The sequence below is a fragment of the Gracilinanus agilis genome, chromosome 6 (genome assembly GCF_016433145.1).
Source record: "Gracilinanus agilis isolate LMUSP501 chromosome 6, AgileGrace, whole genome shotgun sequence".
Classification (NCBI taxonomy): domain Eukaryota; kingdom Metazoa; phylum Chordata; class Mammalia; order Didelphimorphia; family Didelphidae; genus Gracilinanus; species Gracilinanus agilis.
In genome coordinates, this window is record NC_058135.1 from 237,263,086 (window position 1) to 237,280,927 (window position 17,842).

Below are 17,842 nucleotides of genomic sequence, written 5' to 3' on the forward strand. Positions count from 1 at the left end.
GTCAGGCCTAGAGACAGGAGGTCCTAGGTTCAAACCCGGCCTCAGCCACTTCCCAGCTGTGTGACCCTGGGCAAGTCACTTGACCCCCATTGCCCACCCTTACCAATCTTCCATCTATAAGACAATACACCGAAGTACAAGGGTTAAAAAAAAAAAAGTATTTGGGGGAGCACTTTAGCAACATCCAACAAGTTGACAAAAGTGGCCTATAACCTCTGATCCAATGTTCTTGGATCAGAGAGTGAGGGTACTATCATTTCAATATTTCAGGAACTTATAGGCTGATCTATTTGGGTACTTCCTCTACTGAAAAAGTTCACTTGTTCAACAACTGAGTAGATGGTCTAATTAACTGCTGTGGCTTAAAAAAAAATAACCTGAAAGCTAACCTACTTAAACTTTGGTCAAACAAAGGAGATATGACCTTGGATTCTAGGCTTTCGCATTCGTTAGGACCTATCAGAGTCTTCACTCCACTAAGCAGCCTTTTAGGACCTAAGATTACCTCCACACTACAATAAAACATCAAAATAGGTCTTTGGGGTTTGAGCATATTAATATAATGAAATATTAATGAGTCATAAAAATGGCACGTATAAAGAATACAAAGCAAAGAAAAAACTTATACAAAATGGGAGAATAAAGAAAAATCAATCAAGACAAATACACACTGACTCTGGTTACCTGGTGGCACAAGGGCACCCCCCAACACACACACACACACACACACTCTTACACTTCCAGCTTGGCACTTACAGGTTTGAAGGGTAGGTCCCCATGGAGGTAACTGCTCCCAGGTTCAAAGATAATTTATGGATCCATACTTCTAAAACTAGCTTATGAAACCCTAGTGGTACATAGTCAGTCAACAGACAAAATCAGCTCAAAGCAAAAGCATTTAGTAGGAAGGCATAAAAAGAACAGAATAGAATAGAAAAATAGAAACAAAATAAAAAATAGATACAAAGAATTGAATATAAAAATAGAAACAAATCTAAAAATATTATAGACTAGAATAAAATAAAGAATAAAAAAGAACAAAACAATAAAACTGCTTTTTAAAAGTCCAGAAAACCTATAAATTTAGGACATGCTTTCCTACAAACAGATACATACATCATGAATGAGCTAGAGTAAGCACAAGTGTAGATTGCACATGTAAGGTGAAGCATACAAGCAGAGGGAACACATATGGCCAGGGCAACTCATAACTCCAGTACTGAAAGGCCCCAAACTCTGTCTGTGTCTCTTTCTCTAGTGAATGCCCTTATCTTGTCCAGACTGGAAATGCAGGGCTGTTCACCAACCCACTTCCACAACTGATTGGCACAGGTGTGCTCCATTTTCATCCTGGGCTGGTTCACCCTTCCTTAGACATTCTGGTGGCCTCATTCTCCAAGACTCGTCCTACTGATATTGAACTTAGTTCAGACATCCAATTTGCATAACTCACTGCAGCTGAAAACTTCTAAGTTCAAGAGATCTGTTAGCTTCAACCTCCATGGGAACTGAAAGTACAGGCAAACACCTCTGGCTACTTCTTTCTTGAATCCACAGACAGCTCTTTTCTCTGCTGCTTCTTCTCATATCTGTCTGTTTTTGTCTCCCTATGTGTGTCTCTGTCTCTCAGTCTCCAACTCTTTCCATGATGATGTGTGTCCTAGTAGACAAATAGCTAGCCTTTGAGATGGCATGATTGATGAGGAACAGGGGAAGATGGCAATAGAATAACACCTTGCCCACTACTCAGTGATAGATGAGTAAAAGTCTCACTCAACAAAGCTGCTCTATGTCTCAAAGCAGACTCCTACCAAGACTGGTAAGCTTAGTTTTTCAAAACCACCAAGTATGTGACCAGTATTGCCTACCACCCTTCTCATTCCTTCAAGTTAAGAAACTTTGTTATCTGTTAGGAAATTTGAAAAAGAAGAAACTTATTCAAATTCCCTAACAGATAACAGGGAATAGAATTTAAACACACCAATGCTTTCTTGCCTCATTTATCTGCCCCTTATGTCAGTTGTACTGGAGGGAGGGAGCAACAGCTGATGCTTTCCTCACTAATAGTGATCAAACAATTATCAGAACTATTTATACCAGAAATGGAACACAAAAGTTGGGAACAGAGATATGAGTAAACATATTATTTAAAAGAATTCTTTCATAAGTTTGGCTTTTCTTAAAGTTGGGGTATACCTATAATTATGTTTTGGCAAATTCAGGACTGATCATGAAACTATGTAATTAAGGACAAGGAGCTTTTCCAACCTCTACTAAAGTCCATGGTCATTGCCTCATCATTGTATGGAGGTAATACTGGGTTTCCAAAGGTCCTATCACTGCAAACTCTGAAGGCTTCAAGGATGGCCAGATGCATGCACTTGTGTCCGTCATCTTCAAACTAGCCGGGGCAAGTGAAGGAATGTGAATCAAAAGGATGAATATTCTAGCCAAAATAATTTTTAAGGTATTACTATCCACGATCATTACTCACACCCCTGAAATCACACATTTTTCCAATTGAAGTAAATGGAGGCTCTCCAGAATACAGAAGGTACACTGAAACAAACTGTTAAGTTCCTAATAAAGTAAAAAACAGTCCCATAAAAGAGGTGTTTAATCTACATAAACTGATGGTATTTAGGAAATTAGAATTCTACAAAAAATGTCCATTTTTTCCCAAGAGAATTGTGAAACTGAAGGATAGACCAGAAAAAACAAGAGATTTAGAGTAAGAGAACTGGGTTTAAATTGAGTTGATACTTACATGCTCTGAGCAGCTTGAGCAGCTAAGTCACATCACCTCTCTGGATCTCATTTTCCTCACCTGTAAAATAAAGTAGTTGGGCTCAGTGATCTCTAAGGCCCCTTCCTGTCTACATTCTTACAATCTTAAAATTATTAGGATGAATAGGTAAGGACTGGGATTAATAAGAACAAAAACATTCTTTTCATTTTTGATGACTTTGTTCAGAACAGTACATAGAAGCAAACAGTCCCTTCTCCCAGCATTTTAGCTCTGCAGCTAGCTTTTAAATTTTCTCTCCCTTTTTAGTAGATTATAGAAACTAATCCTCACAAGTGTGGTCAAGATGACAATTTGAATAGTTTCCCCAATAATCCACAGAGCTGTTGTAATCAGGTAAAGTGAATGACCTAATGAGATTCAGGTTGGTAAGAGCTCCTTGACAAAGCTGTAATGATACTAAAGCCTCTAAATCTGCTGAAGAAATGAAAATGCCACCTGTCAAATGAAATGATTTCTACATTCTCCAGAGTATACTGGGTATATTTTGTCTAACTCTGATATGATCCGTGATTTTGTCCAAGTTTTTAACCCATGAAAGAGAAGACTTTTCCCTTTTTTTTTTTCATATGAAGTTAAAAATGATTTTGGCCTTCTAAAATGGATATTTATATTCCCTAGACATCTTTCCCTCTTTCCTCCACCCTCCCCTGGGGAAAATGGACCCCAACCAACAAATCATAGGTCTTTATAATGAAAACATCTCCCAAACTTTTCTGTTCCACAACACATTACAGTTTTTAAAATGGTCCTACTTGTACTAGATTAGCCTTTGTGAGAAGAGCTACTATAAAAGCCATAATCTGATAGACTGTAACCATTCATTCCCTTTATCCACAGATGAACTAGCACATTCCTTGGCAGCAGACTAGGGCTAATACTACTCTCCATTTCCCAGTTCATTTCTATATTCTATTAGACTTATAACACAATTACTAATATTTATAATATCCCCACACTATGTCAGGCACTATGCTGAGTGCTTGGGTCAAAAAGGCAAAAAAATAGTTCTGGCCCTTGAGGAGCTTACAATCTAAAGGGAGAGCAATAATTAACAAATATATATGTGTGTGTGTGTGTGTGTGTGTGTGTGTGTGTGTGTGTGTGTGCAAAGAAGCTATAAACAGGGATAATTAGGAAATAATGAATACTAAGACTGGTTGATGGTCAAGAGAACTGGGTTTTCATAATGGCTCTGCCACTATAACTTGCTTTTGTGATCCTGGGTGAGTCACTAACTCTCTGACCTTAATTTTCTTATTTGTTAAGTAAGGAAAGGGATGGATTTAGGTTATCTTTAAAGTCCCTTCTGGCTCTGTGTATTGAGAGCCAGGCCTAAAGACTGCAGGTCCTGAGTTCAAATCCTCACATACTTCCTAGCTGGGTGATCAAGTCACAACCCCCATTGCCTAGCTTTTACTGTTCTTCTGCCTTGGAATTAATACACAGCATTGATTCTAAGATGGAAGGTAAGGGCTTTAAAAATTGAAAAACAAAATAAAATAAAATAGCAGGATAACAAGGTAGTTATTGAGGTACCATTCACCTCAGAAGGTTGCTTAGGAACTCAAAAGGAACAACTTCTTAAGGCCTAATCTTAAGTCATCTAAAGTAAGAGATATGGAAGGCATAGTGCTAGAAAAGGTAATAAATAAGTATTCATAATTATATTATCACTTTAAGGTTTACAAAGTGTTTTCCTCACAAGTCTCATAGTAATTAGTGTTAAAAGTATTATACTCATTTTATTTATTTACTGATGAGGTAAAGTGACTTGTCCATGGTCACTCAGATGATATGTGTTGGAACTAGAACTTGAACCTGTCTTAGGAATCATGCAATGAAAAGAATGGTGGACTAGGAGTCAGTGGGTAAAGATTCAAATCACATCCTTTGCTATCTGCCTAATCTTGAATAAGTCACTTAGACCTCTATGGGCCTTATTTTCCTCATCTGTAAAAAAAAAAAAAATGAAGGGTTTAAAACAGATTGACCCCAGTTAGATAAGTCTCTGGTCCTACAGAGTATACATGTTATGTTCTTTTCCCTACTACACTGCTTTGATCAAGGTCTGGCTTCCTATGGCAGCTGAATAAAATGAAGAAAGGATAGACAAGGGTGTTGGTTTATAAGACTTCATCACTGGGGACTGGTAGGTGGCTTAATGAATAAGAGTCAGGCCTGGAAACTGGGGGTCCTGAGCTCAAATCTGGCCTCAGACACTGCCTAAATGTTACACAGCTCCAATTACCTAGCCCTTCCTGCTCATCTGCCTTGGAACCAATATTTAGTATTGATTTCAAGATGGAAGGTAAGAGTTTAAAAAAACAACAACCAAACTTCATCACTGTTCTCTTCTAAATGTGATTCCCTTCACCCCTAAACTGCCTTTCATATATCTCAAATTCAACAAATTCAAAGAAGGCATCATCATCTTTCACCAGAAACTTCCTCTTCCAAGCTTCTTTCTTACTGTGGGAGGGCTCAGCACTAGCTCCTCCCAATCATACAGAACTGAAACCTCAGTGGTTGTTCTGGGCTCCTCACTCAAACTCACCTCCTGAAGCTATTTGTAAACCAGCCTTACTGCGTCTTCTCCTTTCAAATTAGCTACTATTTACCCTGCATACAAGGCAGCTAAGGCCTAGGGTCAGAAAAAAACTGAATTCAAATGCAGCCTCAAGAAGTTTACTAGCTGTGTGATTCTGGGTAAGCCTGTTTAAGTCAATAAAGAAAGTGTCAACCTGAAAATAAAAGAACAGTAGACGGGCAGCAAAGGATAGACTGACTAACAGTCGGTGAGATTAAAATCTCTAGATGAGATTAGTTGGCAACAGGGAGGAGTGACTGAACCAAAGTGATTAAAGTCTGATCAAATCAAAGGCTCTAGGAGTGAGTAAGTTTCCAGAGGTATCACAAGACCTGCTTCTAACCTAGGAGTCAGTGGGATCAAGGTAGCTCCTTCCGGATGCCAGCACAACGGAAAAGGCAAACCATCCCAGAATCTTTACCAGGAAAACTCCACACCCTGTATTGTCAGGGGGGGTCACAAAAAGTTGTGACTGTGGACCGAGGACAGGACTTGGGAATCTTCCTGAGTGCAAATCTGGTCTCAGACACTTTACTAGATATTCTAACCTGAACAAATCACTTAACTATCTCAGTTTTCTCATCTGTAAAATGAGCTAGAGAAGGAAATGGCAAACCACTCCAGCATCTTTGCCAAGAAAAACTCTAAATGAGGTCCAGAAGAGTCAGACGGGACTAAAACGACCGAAAAGGGACGACACTCTACACGTATCTGGTATATATCTAGTGATTCCCGGGTTGCCTCTGCCCCACTTCCCAGCCCTTCAACTCCCCATTAGAATGTAGGGTCCTTGAGGGTACGGACTGTATTTTGTCTCTGCATCCTCGGGGTTAGCCCAGTGCCTTGCACATGGGCATTTACTAAATGCTTGCTAGACTGGCCACATGGGATGGCCTTAAAGCTATCTGCCTCTCCAACCCACTAGAGAGGACTCTGCAACAGGTCAGTCCCAGACCACACCGTTTAGTTTATAGAAGTGCAGAGCTAAACAGAGGCCTCACCCCGACCCTGAGAGTAGGGGGTGGGGGTGGGACACAGGTTAGGCTTCTAGGGCGGAGGTCATTCACCCCACCCCAGCAGCCCCCAGCTGGGGTCCGGAAACGGAGGAGGTTGCCGTGCCAGTAGACTTGGCCAGAACCTGCAGCAGTCGGGGAGTTCGGCCTCGGGCCCCCTTGGCCTCCTCGCGGGGGCTGGTGTCCGTCTCCAATGGGAAGGGTTTGTCCATGGGCCGAAGGAGGTTACTCTCCTTCTCGAAGAACCCACAGAAACCGGCTACCGCAAAAACAGACTTAGAAATCCCTTTCCTCCCCACAATCTTCCCACCTCCCGGCCAGCCCCCAAACTGACCGCCGCCCGCCCACATTCACTAGAGTCCCTTCAGAACGCGCCACCGGGGCCCTGACGTCAGGCGACAGCACAAGAGGCGGCCACGCATCCCACACGTCGTAGAGCCCGCCTAGCCCCAGCTCTGGTCCCACCCTAGCTCCACCTCCATCCTTCCTCCCTTGGTCATAATCCGGGCGGGAGACAGCCAGGGGCGCATGCGCCCTGAGACCAGAGCCAGGTGAGGGGGATGGGGTTGGCAATCCCGCGTGGTTGCTGGTTCTATCCCCACCTAAGTCCCGAGGGCGATCTGGGCCGGGGTGGAGGGTTTGCATGCCTTTACGCTTGTGGTTGCGGCTCTTCCTCAGGCAATCACTTAACTGAGGGACCTTCAGCACTCCTTCCCCTCTGGAGGGGCTGTCCCGTACCCCCACTCCAGGCTAACCCATTTCTGTGTGTGAGCAGGGTAGCATGGACCAGTACCCCAAGGACCATTCAATGGGCTTCCTGTACAGAGAAACCCTGGAGCGCTTGTTGCGGCAGAACCTGGACTTGCTAAAGCGGGCGAAGAGGAGAGCTGTCAACTTACCTTCAATGGTGGAAAGCCTTCGGGTCTGTGGCAGAGAGGTTTTGGGGAGGGCACATACTGCTAACCAGGACCCAGCTGATGGCTTCGGAGCCCCAGCCACCATCTCTGAATCTCCCTTGTCACTGTCATTGTTGCAAGAAGGTGGAATGGGTGGGGGAGGGGAGGAAGGCTTCCACCTTATACCTGAACCCAGCTCGGAAACTTGATCCTGCGAGTGCCGCACCGTTTCTTTCCCCCGTCTCCTAACCCCACCACTATACCCTGTAAATGACCATGAAAAATGCTTTGGTTAACTAGGTTAGGGGATCTGGGTATCCTGGTCCTGCCACTAACAGTGACCTGGACACCATTGCCTCTTCTCCTAGCGTTTACTCATTTGTAAAATGCGGGGGTCAGACTACATGTTCCCTAAGAAGCCTTGACATTCTGATTAGACCCACCAGGGGTCGAAGGGTTTCATCTTACTCAAGTCTATGTAGCAGTTACTTGCACAGAAAAGCTCTAAATTCCCCTGTGTTTGAAGTCCTTCGGAATAGATAGTAAATGGAGAGTGGGTATTCTCAACTAATTTTGATGGAGGGTAGATTTTTAATGTAGCTGCCTTGATACTTCCTACTGGTTTCCTCTCTTTGGTCATCTGTAAATAGTTGTATTTTTTTTTTAAACCTTACCTTCTTCCTATCTACTCTAAAACGGGCAGCAATCAAGTTAAGTGATTTACCCAGGTTCACACTGGCAGGAAGTAGTGCCTGAGGCCAGATTTGAAGCCTGGTCATCCCCTTATTTTCTGTGCAAACCTGGCTGCCCCACCCTCCCCAATCTGTAAAATGCAGGAATTTGAGTAGATCTCCCAGGTTTCTTTTAGTTAAGACCTGTGGTAATTGTTAGGGTTTCTTGCAGCTCTAAAATACTGACAGTTTAAAAAGAAAGTGTGTGCTGGCCCTACCCCCTAAATCAGTCGTTTTAAAGGGATCCTGGAGATTATATAGTCCAATTCTCTCATTTTACAGTTAAGGTCCAGAGAGAAATAACTTGTCCAAGGTCATTCAGGGAAGTCACAGAGGCAGGACATGAACCCAAGTCCCCAGTGTTTTTTCCATGATAGACTTGTTTATTGTGCACCTGGAGAGTCAGGAAATAATTCTTCGGTAGGTATTTCTAAACACACCACGCCTAGAGAGTCCAGCTTTCAGAGACACCAAACAGCAGAAAGCTCATCAATAATGTGCCATTTGTTCAAACAACAGGGAGAAGGGAAGCCAATATGCCTCAATGAAGCATGCGAAGCAGTGAGGGCATACATGGAATACGTTTCAAGTCAGTGTGGGGTGAGTCCAGGCAAAAGCCATGCTCCTAACCAACCTGCTAATTTTGTGACTCTTATAGGACTTTATGGGACTTTCCTGTTCCTTTCCCAACCTGGGCAGCCTTGATTGGCAAAACCACAAAAAGATCAGGTTTGCTAAGAGGTGATATAAAAGCCAAGGCCTTCAACTAAAACATGAATTACAAACCAGAACAAATTGAATTGATTGGGCTCCAGACTGACCTAGGTGAAAACATATTGAGTTCTTTTAAAATTGAACCTAAATTTTTAAAAAATCTTGTAGACCAACTTAGATTAGGACCGAAGCTACACTCTTCCCCTAAAATATGGTAGGAAAAAATTGTCTCTGGATCAAACCTCAAGTTCTACGTATTTCATCTGATTCAAGTTTATAGTAATTGCTATCAGGTACCTTATGATGGTGAAGATGAAGGGGTACCATGCAGAGCTAAGACCACTAACTATTTAGCTCCATCATCAGAACTTGAGGAAATTGGTCAAAACTACAGCATGAGCGATGTTAGCTTTTCCCTGACAGTGACATATAATAGTGCATATTATATGCACTTCTTGCTGGGCATATTTAATCCAGAAGAGATGCTCATCCGTCAGAAGGAGAATTGAGTGCCAACCTATCCAAAGGCAAGATGGACTACGAAGCCCCTCAAAGTCCATCCTAACCTTTTCTAGGTTACCTGTTCACTGACATGTTTAACCATTTGAGGACACTCAAGGAAAACTTTCATAAATCATCTTCAAGAAAACTAGTAGCTAATTGGTATAGGGAGATGGCTAAGGGGTGCAGTTTGTGGGGCAAGGGAAGAATGTAAAATATAGTTTCCTTCCAGGTACTTATATATGTTAAGCTCTGTTAACACCCCTTCTCATCATTTCTGAACACATTTCCACTTCAATTTGAAACTCACAGTGACTCCAGAACAAGATGTGAGTCAGGTTCAATTTAAAAACCAGAAAACACCTTTTGATTTGTGTTTCTATAAAAGTAATGTTGGAGACTGTGGGTTTAGCAAATGAACTTTTTGCTTTTATAGAAAGCAGATGAGGAGAGATAATCATGAACCCTCCCATGTTCTCCTTGAGTGTTAATCTGCAGACACACAAATATTATGACTCCTGGAAGTGATTCCTCTAGTGCAGGGGTCAGCAACCTTTTTAGCCGTGAGAGCCATAAAGGCCACATTTTTTAAAATGTAATTTCATGAGAGCCATACAGTGCTCACAGTGCACGCTCCTGTAACAGCACCTGAAAAAAAATTGACATTATAGCTCCTGCAGAAAGAGCCATATGTTGCCGACCCCTGCTCTAGTGTGAAGAGTTCCTCATTCTACCTATTTTGCTCTGTGGCTATCGTTAGCAAGTTCAGTCCTTTCAATTAGTTGCAGTGGAGGATAAGTCCATGGTTAACCTTGAGGGGGGAATTAAAAAGGAGAACAGCAGCCAATTTCCTCCCCTTTGTGTTCTTTGGTTTAAAAATCTAACCTACCTAGCACAAGTGAGAAGGCTAGTTGGCTGTTTATTCTTTGCCCCTCCAGCCCTATTTCTAGATTTTGAGAAGATCCCTCCTCCCTTCTTCAAAGATGGGACAGTAAACATTTGTTCATTAGAATCTTTTACTGCCCACAACAGGGAATGCATAGATGGCATTTTTGTCACTGGGTGACAAAGCCACCTTGGCAAGTGGTGACCCAGGTCATTAGGAGGTGCTTAGAGAATAAAATGCCTTGCTTAACCTTGCTCAGAGCACTGTCCTGCCCAGTTCTGGTGGTCCAGGCTGCTGTTGTTGTACAAAGAGAGCAGAGAAGCAGCAGATGGCAGCAAAGTGATGCCAAAGATGTTGATTTTTAGTAGACATTTTGCTCAACATGGAGTATAATCTCTTGGAGGACAGAAATCTGTTGAACTGAAGAGAAAGTGACATTTCTCTCTCCCAGATTTCCCAGTGTTTATTCATTATTTGCCATGGAGAGTCTGTTGAAGAGTAGAAGGGTCCCAGGGGAGGCTGGAAGATTCACTTCTTTGAAATGTGAAGGCAACTCCTGGTCAGGAGCAGCTTGTGTTAGGTGACTTCTCAGGCCTCTTTCCTGCTCTGACTCATTAGGATGTTGGCTTCTCAACTCTGTATTTTGTTCTGTAGAGGTTTCATACTCCTGTACCAGAAAAGACAGAAGTGAATCATGTCTGCAGGTATCACCGAAAACGCGTGGACTTTGCATGGCCATGGCTCTCTCACCAGGTGAGACAGGTGGGTGCCCAGAGCAGGTGAACCTTGTCAACCCTTGACTTTCCCCATGATAGACACTGTTCTCTGGTGTTAAAGAAACACATGGTTCTCCTACCTCAAACAGTGGATGTCTCCAGCAGCCTGAGAATATTTCTGAAGTGAGGAAGCAGAGGAGAGGATTTATGTCCTGAATCATTCATACAGGCCTGGGCCGGAGTTGTAGCCTTGCTGGAGGCCTTCAAGCAAAGGCTGCAGGGTTACTTGTCAGGGAGAATAGAGAATTCCTGTCCAGGTAAGACCACTACTAGTTGGCCTCTCCAATCTCTTAGAGCATTGTGATTCTTCTGTAATTCTGACAATCAGCATTTATGGAAGGTTGTCTTCTGAGCTTTCTGAATCTATAAGGATAAATTTAGTATGAAACAGAGGATGGCTTTTTTTTTCTAAAAACCCTTTTCTTCTGTCTTAGCATCAATACTAAGGATCCATTCCAAGGCAAAAGAGGTAAGGGCTAGACAATGGCAATTAAGTGATTTGCCTAGGGTCACACAACTAGGAAATGGCTATATAGTCAAATTTGAACCCAGGCACTCTGGGCCTAGCTCTCAATCCACTGAGCCACCTAGCTGCCCCAATGAGGACTTTTCTATAGCACTTTTGCAAAGTGCTTTCCTCACAGTAACCCCTATGAAGGAAGTGATGCAAGTTTTATAATCCCCATTTTACAGATGAGGAAATTGAGGCCCACAGAGGGAAAGTCCAAGGTTGCACAGATAATAAGCGGAAGATCGACCAGGTCTCCTGATTCTAAGTTCAATATTCTTTCCATGATTCTACTCTGGCATGTCTCTGGTAACCATTTTTTAAAAAAGTATCTTGGGGTCTCATTTATAACTGAGACTGAGTTTCATTCAGTAGGAGCCTTCTCTTAGAAGAAAAAAAAATGTTTACATCATTGTCAAGGCTCCTTGCTACAAATTTATACTTTTTAGTATCTCATTACCTCATTCTAAGAAGAGCAAAGATGTTGCTTTTTAAAACTGTTATAATGAAGAAAAAAAAAAACACCTCCACCTCCAAAGAATAAGATACTTTATTATAAGCCTAGAGACTTGAAGATTTTTGTGGTTAAACTAAATAGTTATAAAAAAAAAAGACTCCAGAATAACCAACCCTAGGGTGCACAGCCTGGCAAGTAACTTTCCGCTCTAAGGGTTATCTCTAGCTCCTGTTGAGAAAAGCCCCAGTGCAGCAGAAGCCCTCATGCTAGGCTGGAAGTTTAGATCTCAGTTGTCCTTCAGTTTCTACTGTTGCCAGCAGGCCTCAGGTTTCCTCCCATTCGTATAAGCTGCTGACCCTCAGGTTTCTCTTCTATGGAATTAATGAGTAGGTCACAAGAACTTAACCCAGAGTCTGTGAGCTTTTTAAAATTTGATAGCTATATTTAAATGTTTGGTTTCCTTTGAATTTCTGTGGTTTTTTTATGCATTTAAAAATATTATTCTGAATAGGGGGTTGTCCATTGCCTTCACCAGATGGCCAAAAAGGTTAAACAACCCTTGGTCCAAATGATCCCTAAGATCCCTGTTACCTCTGACATTCTATGTCCAGTGGTATAGGAGAATGAAAACACTTTACAATAAGGTTGGGGAAAGTGGGTTAAAATATCAATGAGGAATTAGTCCTATATGCCCAAACAGGTTCTTTTTAGTGGCAAGAAAGAAATTCTAGATTTCTGGGCTAGAGGAGAAAGGAGAGGATAAGAATTCATTGAAATTAAAAAAAAAAAAGCCAAGGGGAGCCAAGATAAAGAATCTCTCTCCTCCTTTCCCTTCCTTTCCCTTCCCTATTCTCCCCTCCCTTCCCTTTCCCCTTCTCCTTCCCATTCCCCTCCCAAGTCACACAGCTAGAAGTGCCTAAGGCCACATTTGAATCTAGACCTGCCTCTCAATCCACTGAGCCACCTAAGGTCCCAAGACCTTATATTTTAAAAAATCACTTAGCAAAGAACTCTTCAAAAGAAGCCTTTTAGGGGGTCTAGGTATGCTATAGGGTATGTCACGGCATGAGTCAAAGATCAGTCTCAACACCTTGCTAGAAACAAGCCTGGGGGAAAGTCCATACCTTGTTGACATTCCAAGAAATTAGAGCTGACCCAGAACCCCACAAAACTGAGTACATTTTAATAAGTCTTAACTCTCATCCTTAGGAAAAATACCCATCCTATGACTCTAGAATGAGTTACCAAGTAAGGAAGATTGTCCCAGAAACATCCAAGTTTGACCTAGGAACATCCAGAAATAATACAGGAACGTCTAGGTTTGACCCAGGAATGCCCATTTTTGATCCAGGAACATCCAAGTTTGATCCAGGATCATCCAAGTTTGACCTAGGAACATCCAGGAATGAAACAGGAACATCCAGGTTTGACCCGGGAATGCACAGATTTGTTCCAGGAACATCCAGGAATGATGTAGGAACATCCAGGTTTGACCCGGGAATGCACAGATTTGATCCGGAAACATCTAGGTTTGACCCAGGAATGCACAGATTTGATTCAGGAACATCCAGCTTTGAAGTGGAACTGCACAGATTTGATACAGGATCACCCAACTTTGATCTAGGAACATCCAGCTTTGACCCAGGAATGCTCAGCTTTGATCCAGGATCATCCAAGTTTGAGCCAGGAACATCCACATTTAACCTGGGAATGCCCAGCTTTGATCCAGGATCATCCAACTTTGATCCAGGAATATCCAGAAATGATGCAGGAACATCCAGGTTTGACCTGGGAATGCCCAGCTTTGATCCAGGATCATCCAAATTTGATCCAGGAATATCCAGGTTTGACCCGGGGATGCTCAGCTTTGATCCGGGATCATCCAAGTTTGATCCAGGAACATCCAGGAATGATGTAGGAACATCCAGGTTTGACTCGGGAATGCTCAAGTTTGATCCAGGAACATCCAGGAATGATGCAGGAACATCCAGGTTTGACCTGGGAATTCCCAGCTTTGATTCAGGAACATCCAGGTTTGACCCAGGAATGCTCAACTTTGATCCAGGATTATCCAAGTTTAATCTAGGAACATCCAGGAATGATGCAGGAACATCCAGGTTTGACCTGGGAATGCCCAGCTTTGATTCAGGAACATCCAGGTTTGACCCAGGAATGCTCAACTTTGATCCAGGATTATCCAAATTTGATCCAGGAATATCCAGGAATGATGCAGGAACATCCAGGTTTGACCCAGGAATGGTTAGCTTTGATCCGGGATCATCCAGGAATGATGTAGGAACATCCAGGTTTGACCCAGGAGTGCACAGATTTGATCTGGAATCATCCAAGTTTGATCTAGGAACATCCAGGAATGATGTAGGAACATCCCGCAATGTTCCAGGAATGTCCAGGCTTGATCCAAAATCATCCAAATCTGTGGTGAGTTCCTACTTCTCCCCTTTTAACATGATGGTTTAATAAAAACAGCACTGAATTTGGAATTGGAAGGGCCTGTGTTTGAATCTTGGTTTTGCTTCTATGACCTTCCCTTAACTCTGGTGAGCCTCAATTTCCTCATCTGTAAAATGAGGGAATTGGAAAATTATGTTAAGCAACTTTCTAGCTCTAAAACTTTTACTGTTCCTCACAAGAGCTAGAATCCAACCATTCCTCTGAATACCGTGGGATATGGAGTTAAGTTGGGATGCTCCAACACATCAAGGAAAAATGGTGCTCACCAACTTTGGGTCACTAACTCTCCCCCCACCCGGGCACTCTTTATTTGAAGCGATAGGATGTTCCTTGTGCCTGAAAACATAGCTGTGGTTGGAAAGAATTTGAGGTATTTGAGTCCCAATTCCTGCAGTTAGGATGTGCCAACACCAGATTCCAATGAAATTCCACCAGCTGTGAAGTCAGCAGGAGTGGTCTGACCCTTTTGCTTCCAAACTGAAAATCCCTTTTTGAATTCCAAAAAGCAGAGCTTTGTATGGGTCTGGTCCAAACAAAATGTATGCCACAGGGCCATCAGCCAACCCCTTCCAAAATCTTCTTGTCACAATAGATAATGACACTGCTTTATCGCACATGGGATAAATAAAGTGGCTCCTTAACTATGTGGAACAACTTGACTGGGGGGAAATCCACAGAAGAGTTCTGAAGAATAACTGAAATTTGTTGCCATAAGAATTTGTTTAAATATTTGCACTTAGATTGTTAATGAGCCATGAGTCAGTGTGTGATATCAACAACCAAGACAAGATTGATAGCTGTGGGAGGAGGAACAGCAGGGATCTTGGGAGACTTGAGTTCTAGTTCTAGCTCAAGTTGATGAACTGTGTAACCTTGGGGAAAGCCACCTCTTTTAGCTTTGGTTTCTTGTCTGCAAAGCAAAAATGACAATAATTCCACTCGCCAACTTGCAAGAATGGTATGAGGGAGAGAGGTGCTAAATGAAACTGCAACATGCTTTACACATGTGAGTTATGGCTACTACTTATTCCTAGTCCCAATTTAAGCTCTTTGCTTCATATGCTCTAATATTCATTAGCTGTGGTGGTGCTGCTGATCTTTCTAGAGAGCTTGGCTTCAAGGGAACTAAGTGTCTCCTGATAGGCAGGATTAATGGAGAGTTAACCACAGCTACTCTCTCATTCTATTGAGTAACTTCAGTTTTCTGCAAGTCTGACATAGATACACTTTCTAAAAGTTACCTCTTTTTCCATAGTTCAGAACATGCAAACATTAATGCCCATCATTGTGTATAGACCTCAGAACGTTTATCTTGGTGGCTGAAAAGGAGAGAGTTTGTAGGCTGGTAGTTGTTTGTTAGATCATAGCTATCACCTTTTCAAAATGGCAGATAATCCTATTGCTGCTGAGAAGGGTGGGGAAGTGGGGAGAGAGAGAGAGACAGAGAGGAGAGAGAGAGAGAGAGAAGATGAGAGAGAGAAAAGATGAGAGGAGAATGACAGCACATAATCATAATAATTGACCTTTAATCTATTGCTTTAAGGTTGCACAGCATCTTATATCTATATTGTTATTTGAGACAGCAAAGAGTGTTGCTATAGGCATTATTATCACCCCCATTTTATAGATGTGGTCATTGAGAATGAGAGATGTTAAATGACTTGGCTATGATCCACACAATTAGCAAGCACCTGCTGAGGTAGGCTTAGAATCCAGAAACCTACTGACTCTGAGGCAAGACCTCTTTACATTACACTACTCCATTACTGCTGCTTTTATTAGCCCATACCTGCTAGAAATCCTGCCACACTGAATACACGTGCGCGCATGCACACACACACACACACAGACTGTCCAGTCTTAGCCTGTTCTCCTTTTATGTGAAAGTTCATTTTTGAATGAAATTTTGAATTTGATTGAATTGTGAACAGAACTGGCTATTTGCTCCTTCTCAGATCACAGCTATGCCCCCATCACATCTCAGATGGACTCATGTTCCTAACTCATACATTTCCAGTCTGTCCTTCATATAGCTACTAAAATAAGCTTCCCAAAATACAGGTCATCTCGAGCATCTTTCAGCCAGTCAACTGACATTAAGGGCCTGCTACATTCCGGGCACCATGCCAAGGCTATTGCCTAAAGCGTTAGTTTCCAAACTTTTTTGGCCCACCACCCCCTTTCCAGAAAAAATATTACTTAGCGCCCCTGGAAATTAATTTTTTAAAAATTTTAATAGCAATTAATAGGAAAGATAAATGTACCTGTGGCCAACACCTGGATCACTGCAGCACCCACCAGAGGGCTTAATTAATGTTTGGAGAATTGGTTTGAAGGCCACATAACTTCAGCACATCCTTGTACTGACCATCTGTGGCCAGGGCTGGGTCAGAATCAAACCCTCCCATTAATTCCCACTTCCTGTGGGTTGGTACTAAAAGAGAAAGCCAAGATTCCAGTGGCTTCTCCTAGATACGTAATTTAGGCCACTGAAATGATTACACTGAAATCAGCTCCTGGAGTGTCAGCTATGGAACCGAGAAATACATCATCTTACCATCATCATGGATTTAATAAACTTGTTCATTAGGATGGTTCATCACCCAGAGCACTATCCTGCTCTTGCAAATCTGAGCTAATAAACAAATGTTGTCTACCTGCTCTTCCACATACAACCCAACATCTAACTTCATAGCAAGCATTTCTTCCTATACAAACTGAACCCCACCCCACCTTTAAGAAGCTATTGGAAGCCGATTGTGGGGATGAAGAAGCCACCCAGCTCAGATAGGGAAAGTGTGCTTTTAATAAAAGGACCCCAAAGTTCTAACCCATCAATATCCATCTCTTCTTTCCAGACAAGAACAAATCAAAAGGACATCATGATAGAAGTTTATCCAGGAATCTACACTATCACAGTGGGGTCACCTAACGTAGTCACAACGCAAATGATAAACGTTAACCCGGGACGAACCATCGATCTGAATTTCAACCTTTAACCCTGGACCACTGTCCTTTAGGAGAGAAAAAAAAAAAAGAAAAAAAAAAGGCAGCAAAGAATCAAACCACCATGCCATGTTGTGGTTCTCCTTGTCAGTATTTATACATGATATAGTATGTACATAGAGTGCCAATCAAACAGATCAGATCTCTTAGGAATTGGAGGGCTGTCCTTCAGTGACTATTTTAACTTGAGTGCCCTAAAAGGGGAGAGGAAAGATGTATCTCTTACCTTCCCCAATCTGAATGTGAGGAGTAATGTGCCTTTTTGATATTCATTTCTAAAGTCATGATTGTTTACTTCCCCTTCCCACCCCCAACACACCCAAAAAGTTAATCATGGAAATAAATTTTGGAAATGAAATGAATTCATTCAAATTTTATTCTTTTTATTGGGGGCAAAATAAAACAACTTATATAGCAGTGTAGGCCAGCTTATGAAAAATGAGATCAGAGACACACTTGCCCAAAAACATGCCCTGTGGCTACTGT

General features: G+C 42.2%; 1 protein-coding gene and 1 long non-coding RNA gene across 2 annotated transcripts in view; one reads left to right on the top strand and one right to left on the bottom strand.

Moving 5' to 3' along the window:
• Positions 1-6,662, bottom strand: part of LOC123252461 — a 17,947-nt gene extending 11,285 nt beyond the window's left edge. The window contains exons 1-2 of the long non-coding RNA XR_006506529.1: positions 6,398-6,662; positions 2,768-2,827 (exon numbers count right to left, since the gene is read on the bottom strand). This is a non-coding gene — a long non-coding RNA (uncharacterized LOC123252461). The remainder of the gene's footprint in view (positions 1-2,767; positions 2,828-6,397) is intronic.
• A 528-nt stretch (positions 6,663-7,190) lies between these two features.
• Positions 7,191-17,712, top strand: LOC123252522 (DNA-directed RNA polymerase II subunit RPB1-like). Its single transcript, XM_044681816.1, has 5 exons — positions 7,191-7,458; positions 9,024-9,154; positions 10,792-10,890; positions 13,088-14,317; positions 17,209-17,712. Exons 1-5 carry the CDS (start codon positions 7,191-7,193, stop codon positions 17,347-17,349), a joined length of 1,869 nt encoding a protein of 622 aa, XP_044537751.1. The 3' UTR covers positions 17,350-17,712.
• The last annotated feature ends 130 nt before the right edge of the window (positions 17,713-17,842 follow it).

Bases quoted from the DNA above. Each gene is read 5' to 3' on its own strand.
- LOC123252522 (XM_044681816.1), top strand. From the start codon at position 7,191: ATGGACCAGTACCCCAAGGACCATTCAATGGGCTTCCTGTACAGAGAA. The intron at 10,891-13,087 runs GTGAGACAGGTG...TCTCATCCTTAG, and splicing joins GGCCATGGCTCTCTCACCAG to GAAAAATACCCATCCTATGA. The intron at 14,318-17,208 runs GTGAGTTCCTAC...TCTTCTTTCCAG, and splicing joins CAAAATCATCCAAATCTGTG to ACAAGAACAAATCAAAAGGA.